A 13,829-nucleotide genomic window follows, 5' to 3' on the forward strand; every position below is an offset into this window, starting at 1 on the left:
AAGACATATGTCTACTTCGTGCAGGTGTAGTTACTGACGGTCCCAAGCAAGGTGGGGCAACATTACACACACACACACACACACACACTATATCCCACTCAGTGACAACCACTAATCATATCTTCTTAGATGCTTTTTTCTTTGTATATAAACACTGACCTCTGTTGTTTACTTTTATAAAGCATTCTACAGTAAGAACTATTTTGAAACTTTTTTTCCTCTGTTACCACAATACGTTAAAAATATTTTTGCATATTGAATTTTCTGCTATGACATCATTGTTCACATTGTATGTTTTTTTTTTACTCTGGACACATTACGATATTCTCACCCGTCCCCTGAGGTGGAGCGTGGGGGTTGTTTCCAGTCTTCTGCTGTTAATAAAAATGCAGTCATCATTCCTTAAGACTGGACATGAGCTGATTTTTTTTTTTTTTTTTTTGGTAAAGATCAGATAGCACAGATTTTAGGCTTTGGGGGTCATATGGTGCCTGGATCACATTTCTTCTCTCTTTTAAAATAACCCTTCAAAAATGCAGAAACCATTCTTAGCTTGCAGGTCATACAAAAGCAGGCCACGGGCAATATTTGGCCTGTGTGCCACAGTTCGCCAACCCTTGCTTGGGATATTTTATGTAAGCCCATGGACATATTCAAGGTTTTGATAGAGAATGTCAGTTGCCCTCTGGAAGTATTGCTAATTTATACTCCCTTCAGTGGAGTATGAAAGTGCCCACTTCTGGGGATGCTGGGTGTTCATCTTCATCAAGATGACAGACAAAAATGGTGTCTCATTTTAATTTATGTTTTAAATTATTGGTGGGGTCGATCACTCACATTTGTAAATCATTGTACATTTCCTTTACACAGTGCCTGGCCGTACCGTTGCCCTTTTTTTCTCTTGAAGTGTTCATCTGTTTTGATAATCTGTATATTTACTAATTTTTAAAAATGACACTAGTAAAGTTCCTCTATGCAGTCAGCATTTGGGTCACACTCTGGAGTCTCTGAGTAGCTGGTAGAGTCCTTCTGGAAAAAAGAATTCCATCTATCCACACTCTTCTGTACGTTGCATTTTTTACTTGATGGTACAGCATGGGGGATCTTCCAGATCAGGACATTCTTTTTCATGATGCATTATATTCTGTTTCAGTGTGCCACGCTTTAGTTTTAATACCAAACACGCAGAAAATCATGCTTTAATTTAAAAAAAAAAAAAGGAAACACTAGATGGCTTTTTCCAAAACTAATTAATAAAAAAATACTCCCTTTTTTCTTCTCCATGAATAAAAACAAAATGTAATCAAAGAAATGGTTTGTATGTAAAACAGAAAGAAAACCTACCTTTAGATAGTCTGAGGAATATTTGTGTGTTTGTTTGTGTGTGTGTGTAGAGAGGCTTTATAGATACTCTAATAAAAGGGTTTTTTTTTTTAAGATTTTATTTATTTACTTGATAGAGATCACAAGTAGGCAGAGAGGCAGGCAGAGAGAGGGGGGAACCAGGCTCCCCACCCAGCAGAGAGCCCGATGCGGGGCTTGATCCCAGGACCCCGGGACCATGACCCAAGCTGAAGGCAGAGGCTTGAACCCACTGAGCCACCCAGGCGCCCCCTAATAAAAGTTTTATAGAGAAAACATTAACCTCCAGTGAGGGATTTGAAAGAATACTTACGTAAATGGGAAGCCATACATTTTTAGAATGTAAAGATGCTGACTCTTCCCTGATCATGAATAACTGAGTAAGTTCAATTATAGCTCATCGGGGTGGAGATGGTGTCATGGAACATTCAGGAATATCGTATAAGAATAGACCCTTCCCCTACAAGATACTGAAACATGTTTGAAGAGACAGCAATTAAAACAGTTTGGTTCAGGCAAAGTTGTGGACAGGTTGATGGACTAGAATAGGATTCGGAAATAAGCCCCAGTTTGTATCAGCATTTACTTGAGGATCGTGGGGGTGTCGCATGTCAATGAAGAGAGGTTTTTCTGTAAGTAATAATGGGACAACTGGTTTGTCTTTTTGTTTGTTTGTTTTAAAGATTTTATTTATTTATCTGACAGACAGAGATCACAAGGAGGCAGAGAGGCAGACAGAGAGAGAGGAGGAAGCAGGCTCTCCTCAGAGCAGAGAGCCCGATGCGGGGCTCGATCCCAGGACCCTGGGATCATGACTGGTTTGTCTTTTTGAAGAGAGAAAAAAAGTTGGATCCCTGCCTTATTCCTTACAGCAAGAGAAGTTTCAGATGTACTGAAAGCTTTAAAAAAAATGAGACTATAAATGTTACAGGAGAAAGCTTTGCTGAATTTACTTACAATATTAGAATCAAACAGGCCTCTCTGAGCCATTTGCAGAACTCGGTGGCTGCAAGGAAAAAGATGTATCAATTGATGGCATAACAGTTAAAACTTCTGTAAGATAATAAATGTCAGAAAGGCAAAAGACAACATTTGTTTGCAACCAAACAACAGGAACATCTGGGTTCTTTAATTTACAAATAGTTCAGGCACTTTTGGGACTTCTGACATGATAGGAAAATGGACAAAGGGTAGGAGGTCTTCTAAGGAAAATGCGTATGGCCAGTAAGGATGCTTGAGTTCACTCGTAGGTAAAGAAAGACAGCTCAAAACTGGAAGATTACATTTTGCAAAAATTTTACAAGTTCAATAATGCTTTCAGCCACTGTCGGTAGAGGTGTGCACGGCAGCCTTTTAATGGACAATTTGGAAGTGTCAGTCAAAATTAAGAATATCTGTACATTTGACCGAGCAATTATAATGCTAGGAATTTGCTGTGTAGGCGAGTGAACCAAATACACTGAGATTTCAGTGCGAAAATGTTCACTGCTCTTGTATTACTGTTTGATTTATAATTTCATGTATCAATTTTTATCATGTAATTTATAAAGGCAAAAAAGCAGTAATCCTTTACACTTCATCATGGGAGAAGCCTGCTTCTCCCTCTCCCACTCCCCCTGCTTGTGTTCCCTCTCTCGCTGTGTCTCTCTCTGTCAAATAAATACATAAAATCTATTTTAAAAAGATGCAATGTACAGAGGAGTATGGATAGATGCATTACTTTTTTCCAGAAGAAGACACACCCTATATCATACACTTCTCAATAGCCACATAAAAATGAGGAAAAAGTGTTTTTGGGAGAATTTGATATTTTTGACATTTTTTTTAAAGATTTTATTTATTTATTTTTTTATTTGACAGAGATCACAAGTAGGCAGAGAGGCAGGCTGAGAAAGAGAGAGGAAGGGAAGCAGGCTCCCTGCTGAGCAGGGAGCCCGATGTGGGGCTCGATCCCAGGACCCTGGGATCATGACCTGAGCTGAAGGCAGAGGCTTTACCCACTGAGCCACCCAGGTGCCCCGACATTTTTTTTTTAAATGGAGGTAGGAACAAGAAAAATTCACAGCTTTATTGGACTTTTTCCATTTATTGTGTAGTGCTTTGATTTTTACATTGTTTGGATATTCTCAGCTTCCCTAAACGCCTTGGACTAGTACACAGATGAGAAGGGGGTCCCCTACTTTCTTTTTTTTATAAAAAGCCAACAAGAGTGAGCTAGGCTTTGGAATTAGGGAATTAGGGGCCATTTTTGTTTTCTTGTTTGTACTTTAAAGCATTCCCTAATACCAGATATATCTGCATGTTTGTGCATTTAAAAAAAAAATGTGCTTAAGCCATCATTATGCCCAAAATAGAGGAGTTCAGAAAATCGGGGACTGTCTACAGCAGCACTTTAAATTGCTGTGTCTCACCTTCGTGAAGTAACGTAGACAAATACTAGTGCATTCATGAGAGGTGACAAAAGCCAGAGTTAACCCCAAATATACGTTAAAAGGTCCTTAGGAAAAAGATCAGAAACAATGCCTGAAAATGCCATTTGGGACGATACTATTTTATATATAAATCAGTATTTTTCACTCCTCTGATTTTTTTTTTTTTTTTTAGATTTTTATTTATTTGACAGAGATTACAAGTAGGCAGAGAGAGAGGAGGAAACAGGCTCCCTACTGAGCAGAGAGCCCGATACGGGGCTTGATCCCCAAGACCCTGAGATCACGACCTGAGCCGAAGGCAGAGGCTTAACCCACTGAGCCACCCAGGCGCCCCACTCCTCCGATTTTTTGTTCTAGGCTTATCTAGGGTAGTTTTATTGCATGACGGAGAAAAGCTCTATGTCTAGCAGTGAGAGAGAAGCTAACGGGCAAAGCACCATGGGGACCTTTCCGGATTTGGAAATTTGGCCCACGTTTCTTCATTGGGGTGCACTTCTGTTATCGGGGCTTGATAAAGGAGGGAAAACTTTTCTGCTTGCAGAAGAACGTTACGGAATTCCTGGCACCCCTGAGACCAGTGGCCATTCGGATAGTGAGGAATGCTCACGGGAACAAAACAGGTAAGGCCTGGGCCCTCTGTGGGGTAGGTTTGGGGAGACAGAGGGCATAGATGGGAGGTTGGGGCAGCCGCCTCAGGGGGATGTTTTTAGGGCAGCTGTTGTGTTTGTTCTTTGTGTCCCCAGTTCAGTGGACAGGTTCAAGCACTCGGGACAAGGGTCTGCCTCTGATGGTCTTGTATGTAGCTTGCCCCTGCTCAACCCCCTTTGAACCCCCATTCCCTTCCTCGCTCTCAGCCTATGCTTGTGCTCATGGGCTCACCTGTTCCATTTAAACACATGTCCCTAGTCCCAGGGCTTTGCTTGGCCAAGTCCACAGGCTGTGCTGTGGTTGCCGAGGAGTGTGGTGTTGCCCCAGGCCGCCCTCCCCACTGCCTTCCCCACTCTGGGTGGCCAGCCCCCTCCCTAGGCTTCAGAGGGGTAGGGAGCACTCTGGCAGGAAGAGTCTGAGCTTGGAGAGCTGGAGGCCCGCTTGTGCTTACTTGGTACCCCTCTGAGAGCCACCCTGTGGGCCTCCGGCTGGGGGAGGCCAGGCAGCACCAGGCAGGTGGGGTGTCCTTGGCAAGAAGGCTCCCGCCTGAGCAGAGGGGTTGGGAACTGTGGGGGCTGGCGTCCGGGGAAGAAAGGGTTCCTGCTTTAGGGATGGTCTTGTCACCTTTGAGTATCTGTGTTTCCTCCCTCACTCTCTGAGCATGAAGCCCTGCTTACCAGGCAGCGCCGTTCAGCCAGCCAACTCTGTCTCCTTGCACACTTATCCGAGTGCAGTAAAGGAGCGAGTGACGAGCGCCTGCCCGGGCTCAGATCCCAGCTCAGCCACTGATGGGCCCCGTGACCCTGAATGAGGGACTTGGCCTCTCTCCCCTCATCTGTGCAATGGGGCAGTCCTACCTAGTTCATTCCATTGTGAAGACTCAGTGAGTTAGCACACACACAGCATTTAAACTCTGCTGAACGCCTCCCACGTACTTCCTAAGAGCTGCTATTAATAGTGGTGGTGGTGGAGGAGGGGGTACCCCTGTTTTCAGGGCACTTTGGAGACCACAGGGTGAACAGGGGCTGGCAAGGGGGAGCAGGAAGGAGCATATCAGAGCTGTCAGGGCTGAGAGAAAACTGTATTGGAGGCCCAGGAGCTGGAGGGAGCTCGCATGGGAGCATAACGCTTTTGAGGAGCGACAGAATGTCCCCTCAGAAGAGCTGGTGAGGCCAGGGGGTTACTAATGACCCTTCAGAAGAGCCCAAGGCCGGGGGGCTTACTAATGACCATGGACTCCAGCCGGGGTACAGGAGCACAGCAGAGACTTAAAGCATGGGGAGGCCACAATTGGATAGGGAACAGTCCGTGGCTGGTGACAGAATGGTCCTGGGGCCGGGCCCACGAGGGGCCGGTGGGCTGGGTGGGGCTTTTGCAGCCGTCCAGGGAAGGATTGGTGGAGGTGGGCTGGGGTGTGGCAGAGAGGGAAGGGAGAGGATGGGGGACATTTATGGGGATAGATGAGGTGCCTGCCTTTGGGAACAGAGAGGAAGGAGGAATCCTAAGAGGCAATAAAGAGCCTTGTGATGGAGCCCTAGACCCCTGGGCTTAGGACCACATTACGGCACCGCCGCCCCTTAGCCCTGCCGCTCTGCTACCCATGGGGATGAGGCCCTGTGAGGTGGTGGATGGGAGGCCCCTGCGCTCCAGAAAACAGTCCCATGTGCTTGTTTGTGCACAAGGGGCAAGCGACGGAGTCCTTGTGGAGACAGCCGCTCAGGTGCTGAGCTGGTCACACGCTTCCGCCTTGGCTCATCTCCTCCAGGGGAGGCCATGGAGTGGGCCCTGGTGCGGGTGGGGTGAGGCCGGAAGGGAGCTGCAGGCCTCCTGGGGTCGGCACCTTCGTCTGAAACCAGCCCGCGGGGTCTCAGCACGGCCCGCAAGGAGAGGTGTGGCTGGGGGTGCGGTGGGGAGAGTCCGCTTGTGTTTTGGAGGCTTGGCGAGAATAGGGGTTTTCCCCCACTTTCTGCTCAGATTCCCCAAACAGCCAGCACAGTGTGGGTGTTCTGTGAAACTCCCGCCAGTGTCTGCAGTCTCCCTTTTGTCCCTGTCCCCTCCCAGGGTACATCTTTGTGGACTTGAGCAGCGAAGAGGAAGTCAAGCAAGCTCTGAGATGCCACAGGGAGTACATGGGTAAGGGGCCAGCCTCCGCCTGGTGGCAGGGCTTCGCTCGCTCGTTCGGTCACTCCGTACGTTTTGGGGGAGGGTCTGCTGTGTGCCCGACACTGGTCTAGACACTGGGGATACAGCGGTGAGCAGAATAGACCAAAACGTCTGCCCTCCTGGAGGTAGGAGTTAGCTGCCATAGAGCGGGGAGAGACAAGCAGCCAGCAGATGGGCCAGGATTGGAGCAGGTGCGTTTTCAAACAGGATGGCATCTGCTTGGGCCTCGCTGAGAAGGTGGCATTAGAGCAAAACCCAGAGGAGCGGCGGGGGCAAGCTCTGGCTTTGTGGGATGGTGCACAGAGGCCGTTAATCAACAGTGCGAGGCAGTCCTCCAGGGTGGGCTGTCCTGGCACACCTTTGCCCAGGCAGAGCCAGGGAGTGTGCCCTGAGGGGTAGAGGATATAGCACGTGGCCTGGAGTGACCAAGCAGCGCCCCCCCCCCCCCACCACAGTTAAAGCCGGATGTGCAGGATGAGTGCGATCCGGGGAGAGAGTCCTTCCAGTTCATGCCCAGCCCTGGCCCCGAACCTCCACCCCGGTAACAGAGCCGGGTGCCAGCACTCTCGCCTTGGCCGTGGCCTCTGGAAGGCTGCAAAGGAGAGTTTAGATCACCACCCAGGAGTCGCAGGCAAGTTCTGGGCCTGCCCCGGAGCCCTGACTCCTGTCCTCCTGCAGGCGGGCGCTACATTGAGGTATTCAGGGAAAAGAACATCCCTACGGCCCAGGCGCCCCAGAAGAGTAGCGCCAGACCCTGGCAAGGCCGGACCCTTGGGGAGAACGAAGAGGAGGAGGACCTGGCCGACTCTGGGAGGCTCTTCATCCGAAACCTGCCCTACACCAGCACCGAGGAGGACCTGGAGCAACTCTTCTCCAAATTCGGTAGGGCCGCCACCTCTGGCTCTCTGAGCACATAGTGTGAGAGCCGACGGCCTGGGGTCCAGGAGGACCCGCCTCCCGTCAGCTCCTGACCACAGGCAGACGCCTTCTCCCTCTCGCTCCGTTCCGTCCTCCGTAGATGGGGCCCATGATCCCTGAGCTGCTGGGAGTGCTCCCACGTCCCAGACGTCGGGGGTTAGCAGGGCTCCCGGGAGAAGGTCGTGTCAAGGGCATCGTGAGCTGTCTAAACCCTGTGTCTCCTTGCTCTCGCTGTCTAAACAGAACAGACAAGATTTGGAGATGATCTCTTGAGTTAGCCCTTGCTGGCCGAACTCTCGCTGCTCGGAGTGTGAAGTCTAGTCACGGGAGGGGGTGGGGGGGGCGCGGACGCAACAGGGCTCCTCGGCCTGAGCTCCGCTGTCTGAGACCTTGTTCCCCAAGCCGAGTGTCCCAAGGGGATGTGATAGGGTCTTGTTTGTCATGGTCGCTGCTATTTCGCAGGCAAGAATGGGAAGGCCTGAGGTTCGACTTAGCACGCAGGGCTGTGTGTTTGTAAGGTCGTGGCTGTTGAAGGGAAGGGAGTTAGCATTTGAGATGGAGGGTAGACTCGTAAAGGATTGAGAAAGGGCACTCTTGACCTCTGAGGTAGTCTCACAATGACCGTGGCTGGGACCCACCCAGAAGAGCTGGGTGCCCAGCACTCAGGCCCAGCCACAGCCCCCAGGATGCTGACACCTGTCCTGTCCCCAGGTCCTCTATCTGAGCTTCATTACCCCATCGACAGCCTGACCAAGAAACCCAAGGGCTTCGCCTTCGTCACCTTCATGTTCCCTGAGCACGCCGTGAGGGCCTATGCGGAAGTGGACGGGCAGGTGTTCCAGGTGACTGCTCCGGGCTGGCGGAGGGTGTCTGGGCTCAGGTGATGGGGAAAGGATGTGTGGGTCCACACGCACAAGCGCCCACATTTCTAAGAAAACGCAGACGGTGTGCAAAGCCGCTGCCTCACAGGAGCCGGTGGAGGGGAGCTCCCCGAGGGCAGGGCCCTTCAGCACCTAGGACAGCGCCTGGCGCACCGTGGAGGCTTGAAAACTCTTTGTTAAATGAACATATATGCTCTCCGTGCCCAGAAATACCGCTTGGGAGAGAAGTGGGAAGGAGAGTTTGGAGCCGGTCACATTAAACGGGTACAATAGAATGTAAGAAACTCTTCTTTTCCACTGTTACCGTGTAGTTTGCTTTGCCCGCCTGCTCAAGCCCAGGCCAACTTGAGCTCCCTTTCTCCTTTTTCTCCCTACTCATTCGCTCATTCGTGATTTATTGATTGGCCTCCTGGGGCTGCCCAGCTGGACCCGGCTCCCACCCATGTGGAGCCCTCGCTTTGGAGTGCGGGGCCAGGAGGGGGCCTGGGTTTGAGGGGGTGAGAGCTGCTGCGGGCCTTTCATAAGATGCTCAGTTTCTGTCGTGAGGCTGCGTCAGACGTCCCCCACCAGCATCGGGGCCCTGAGTCATGTGGCCGGGCCCCCATTCTGGTGTGAGGGTGGCCATGTGGGGGTTCTCCCAGAGGCAGCATCTCCCGACTAGGGTCTTAGCACTAATGTCTTGGGGCAGGATGTGGACCCACCCCCCCATCCTCTTCTCATCATCCCCCACCAGGGAAGGATGCTCCACGTGTTACCATCCACCATCAAGAAGGAAGCCAGTGAGGACACAGACACCCCAGGGTCATCGTCTTATAAGAAGAAGAAAAAATCTAAAGACAAAGCCAACAGCTCCAGGTCCTTACTCACTGCCAGCCTCTGGGCCCTGCTCCTCCAGCCGCCTGCGTGCTCTGGCCCCTTGGGATGGGTTCAGCCTCTCTTCCATGACCTTGCTGAGCCCCCCTTGCCTCATTGGCTTAATGGGGAGAATCACAGCGGTGCCTTACTTTCTTGGGGTTGTAAGAACTAAATGAACTAATACAAGCAAAGTGCTGGGTCCCTGGCACAAAGTAAGTGCTTGTCCAATGTCAGGGATTGTATCGTCCTTGCTCATGTCTCCAGGCCCTGGGTGCTGGGCCCACACCAGGTAAGTTGGCAGGGGGAGGAGGAGGCTTTGGGGGCTTAGAAGGGCAGGTGATAAACTTATTTCTTAGAGCTTTTGCCTCGGAGAAAATACTCTGCTCATTCAGCCTTGGTCTGACGTCCCCATTCTGCCTCTGCCTCTCAGCTCTCACAATTGGAACACGCTGTTCATGGGCCCAAATGCTGTGGCCGACGCCATTGCACAGAAGTACAGCGCCACCAAGAGTCAAGTGTTTGACCACGTAAGTGGGCATCCCGTCTGACGCACCTGGCTCTGGGCTGATCACAAGGGGAGAAAGAGCAGGGGAGGGGCGGTGGTTCTGGGGTCCTCTACAAGCCCCAGGCCTCAGACCGAAGTTGTGGGCATCCTAGGAGCCTTCCCTGGAAGTATGCTTTCCGTGCTCCAGGCCTGCCTCTCCCGGGCTTGTGTGGAGCCAAGCCAGAGAGACCCAGCTGTGCGGTGCTCGTCACCACACCTAATGAGCTTGTTGCTCCTGCTGTCCCACTTTCCAGGGGAAGAAACTGAGGCTTAGGGACACAAAGCAGCTTACCCAGGGTGACACACGTGGAAAAAGGCAGATGGGATGACAGGTCTGTCTGACTCTGATGCCCATGCTCTGAACCCCATCGCACACCTCTCCAAGGGTTATTGCACACAGTCCCTCAGCTGGGGGGGGCCCAGTCCTTGAGACGAGGAAAGGGGAATCAACGGTCTCTGTCCCTCCTCCCATCGAAGTTAAACCGGATTCTTGCTGACTTTTCCCATTCATCTCTCCAGTCCCCTTAAATCACACACTTTCCTTAAAATGCACATGCCTCTATTTACACTGTGGCTAAGTCCATCTTCGGCAAAATCTTGGAGTATGTTTTCCAGCCAGTCAGCAAAGGAGATCTGTGGTTTTGCCCCATAAACCACAGACCCATTGTCATTTCCTCCCGCCCAGCACTCAAAGTTAGCACTGCCCATTCGAACTGGAATGTGTGCCCTGTGTGTAGTGGCAGACATCGTAGTGGCCACGTTTCTTAAAAAGCAAAGAGAGACAGGGAAGGTTTGTTTTCATAATCTGTTTTGTGTAATTCAGTATAGCCCAAGCATAACCAGGACACCATGTCAATGTAATACACAGTGTGAAAGATGACCGGATCCCTTTGCCTTCTGCTTTCTCACTAAGTATTGAAAATCCAGCACATGTTCTATACTCCGAGCACTTCTGGATGCTCACATGCCACGTTTCTAGTGTTCAGTGGCCAGATGTGGTGCGTGGCCCCGTGTTGGGCCGGTCAGCTCTAGGCCTTAGCCACTTAGGAGGCATGCGGCCAGTTCAGATCCCACAGGCACCCCACACAGGAAGGCTGGCTCTTCTAGAAACTTCGAGAGAGGGAAGAAATGTGTAAGCAGGTGCAGCACACCCGTGATGGCTGGGAAGGTTAAGCAGAGTAGGAGAGAGGGTGTAAGAGTGAGGGTCACCGGTCAGCAAAGTGACATCTAGGCAGAAACTGGATGGAAGGAGGGATTGTGGGTAAGCACCATGTAGGCGGAGGTCAGCAAGTATAGAGGCCCGGGTGGGGCTGAGGTTGGCCTGCTAGGCTGGAATGGAGGGTGAGGAGTGAAGCTGGAGAGGGAGGCACGAGGCTCTTGATTTACTGTGAGAGACCCAGCAGCCGGAGCCACGAGATCACTGTGGGTCCGTGAGAGGCAATGGCAGGGCCCGGCCCCGTCCAGCCGTCTCCTCAGGCTGTTGGGAGAATGAACGGCTGACCTGTCACCAGCCCGCCAGCTGACAGGGCCTCTTCCCCTTTCCCCTCCCATAGGAGACCAAGGGCAGCGTGGCCGTGCGCGTGGCCCTGGGGGAGACCCAGCTCGTCCAAGAAGTACGACGCTTCCTCCTGGACAACGGGGTCAGCCTGGACTCCTTCAGCCAGGTGGGTGCCAGGTCAGCAAGCCGCCAGCGGCTGGAGGCCCAGGGATGCGCTTTCAGATCCGGGTGGGTTTGAAGACCAGAGCTTTCTTTTTCTTTCTTTTTTTTTTTTTTTTTAAAGATTTTATTTATTTATTTGACAGAGAGAGAGATCTCAAGTAAGCAGAAAAGCAGGCAGAGATGGGGGGGGGGGGTGGAAACAGGCTCTCTGCTCAGCAGGGAGCCTGATGCAGGGCTTGATCCCAGGACCCTGAGATCATGACCTGAGCCGAAAGCAGAGGCTTTAACCCACTGAGCCACCCAGGTGCCCCAAGATTGGCTCTTTCAAGGATGATGATTATTAATCCCTATATTGTCTCTAAAGAAGAAAATGTCCCATGGGCTCAGACAAGGAGCCTGTCTGACTCACATGGTGTCTCTTGGGGGCTGTGTGCAGGGGCTTCCCCACGCAGATGAGAGGGGCCCCGCCTAGTAGCTTACTAGGAGCCCCTGTCGTCTGCGAGTTAAGACCTTCCTTGGACCAGGTAGAGAGAGGTCCAGACCCCTGCATGCTCTTCTCCACCAGGTAGGAGTTTAGATGACAGATGGCTCGCCAAGTCCAATGAGCCTGCTGAGACCCGCTCACATCCTCCCCTCCCTTTCACGGGCTAGGAAACTGAGGCCCAGAGAGGTGGTGGGGGTGGTGACTTAGAGGTCAAATACCAAGCCTGTGGCAGGAGCCCAGACTAAATCTCGACTTCTGACCCCCAAGTAGCCCTCTCGGCTATCCAGGCCAACCTCCAGGGCGGGTGCATGTGTGAAATACGGATGCTGAAGGTTAGCACTTACTGGGACTCCCCACAGTTTCCCCAAATCTGTGTTTTATAATTCCTTTCCCTCACGTGATAACCTAGGAAAGCAGCCCTGGTGTGTTCCCCTCATGGTCCACAGAGGCTGAGTCCCGTGCTCCGGGTCCCACAGCTGGGTGTGGATCGGAATACAGCCCCAGAGCCCACGCCCCTAACCGTTGTCCTCTGTGGCCTGAGTTGCACCTGAAGCCCACTGGGGCCCAGCCCTTCCCCCCTGCAGATGGCTGCCGCCTGACTCAGTCCTCACAGCAACAGTGAGGCCTACAGGATGGGTGTTCCTGCCCATTTTGCAGATGAGAAAACAGGCCAGAGGGAAAGCAACTGACCCACGGTTTCGGGTTAGATTCATAGCTAAGCTGAGACCTGTGCTCAGATACCCCATATGCCAGGAGTTTCGCTGTGATATCTTGCTTTTTTGGTGCCCCCGCTACATGGTTTTTCAGTAAACTGATCGCTGACATTTACAGAGTGGCGCATACTGTGTGCGCTTGGCTTGTGTTAGTGCACGTAATTCAATCCCTCCCTGCGAGGCTCCTGTGAAGTGGGCGCCCTGTCCTCGAGTTAGGGGAGGGGCTGAGGCCGACTTAATACATCTCCCAGGGCCGCGTATCTAGTGTCTCGTTGGGCTTCTCCCAAAGGCAGATTGAAGAGGTTCAAGGTTGGTTCTCACTGGCCAGTGAGAACGGGTGAGAAAGGTCAAGGGGAAGGAGACCAGCAGCGAGTGTGCTTTTCACAGTAAGGGCTGCTCTGGCGGGGGGTAAGGTTTACCTGGGGGAACGCTGCAGAACTGACACGGCACACTTGTGTGCCCACCCCACCACGAGGACGGGATGCACGAAGCTCTGAGCGCCACAGGCTGCTCCTGCAGTGGTAATTCCCCAGCCCTTCCCACCTGCCCCATGTGTGGAGCAGGTGCCCTGCAGGTCCGGGACAAGGCCTCTGGCACCAAGATGCACGTCCTGGCCATTGGCAGTCTGGGCAGGGACACTCCGCAAGATCCAATGAGGACTGTGGGCGGGCACTGGCAGAAGTGGAGGGTCTGACGTGTGACCTGGGCTCTAGACCTGGGGCCCACACCCCTCCTCACCCCGAGGAGCCGCCTCTCCCTGGAGCACCATGCCCGAGGGAGTGGGCTCTCGGGGACCCACTCCCCAAGCACCTGGCACTTGAGGACCCAGAGGGGTGCCTGGTGCAGAGAGAGCTGCAGATGGGTGCTGGTGTCAGCTCGGAGATCCTCCCTTCTGTCGTCCCCACGTGTCTTGATTCCCTGCCTGCAGGCGGCGGCTGAGCGAAGCAAGACCGTGATCCTGGTCAAGAACCTCCCGGCAGGCACCCTGGCAGTCGAGCTGCAGGAGACCTTTGGCCGCTTCGGCAGCCTGGGCCGCGTGCTGCTACCTGAGGGCGGCGTCACCGCCATTGTAGAGTTTGTGGAGCCCCTGGAAGCCCGAAAGGCCTTCAGACATCTGGCCTACTCCAAGGTAGGGCTGCTGGGGCCTGCTGGGGAGAGGGCTGGGGTTG

At 52.3% G+C, this 13,829-nt stretch overlaps 1 protein-coding gene across 1 annotated transcript in view; it reads left to right on the forward strand.

Annotated features, from left to right (window-relative positions):
* The window catches only part of RBM19 (RNA binding motif protein 19), a 119,676-nt gene that overhangs the window by 10,611 nt on the left and 95,236 nt on the right, over nt 1-13,829 (forward strand). The window contains exons 8-15 of the mRNA XM_080821271.1: nt 4,336-4,414; nt 6,504-6,575; nt 7,284-7,487; nt 8,235-8,365; nt 9,138-9,259; nt 9,690-9,786; nt 11,357-11,467; nt 13,589-13,789. Coding sequence (XP_080677397.1) covers nt 4,336-4,414; nt 6,504-6,575; nt 7,284-7,487; nt 8,235-8,365; nt 9,138-9,259; nt 9,690-9,786; nt 11,357-11,467; nt 13,589-13,789 — 1,017 coding nt within the window. The remainder of the gene's footprint in view (nt 1-4,335; nt 4,415-6,503; nt 6,576-7,283; nt 7,488-8,234; nt 8,366-9,137; nt 9,260-9,689; nt 9,787-11,356; nt 11,468-13,588; nt 13,790-13,829) is intronic.

Source organism: Martes martes, assembly GCF_963455335.1.
Source record: "Martes martes genome assembly, chromosome: 13".
Classification (NCBI taxonomy): Eukaryota; Metazoa; Chordata; class Mammalia; order Carnivora; family Mustelidae; genus Martes; species Martes martes.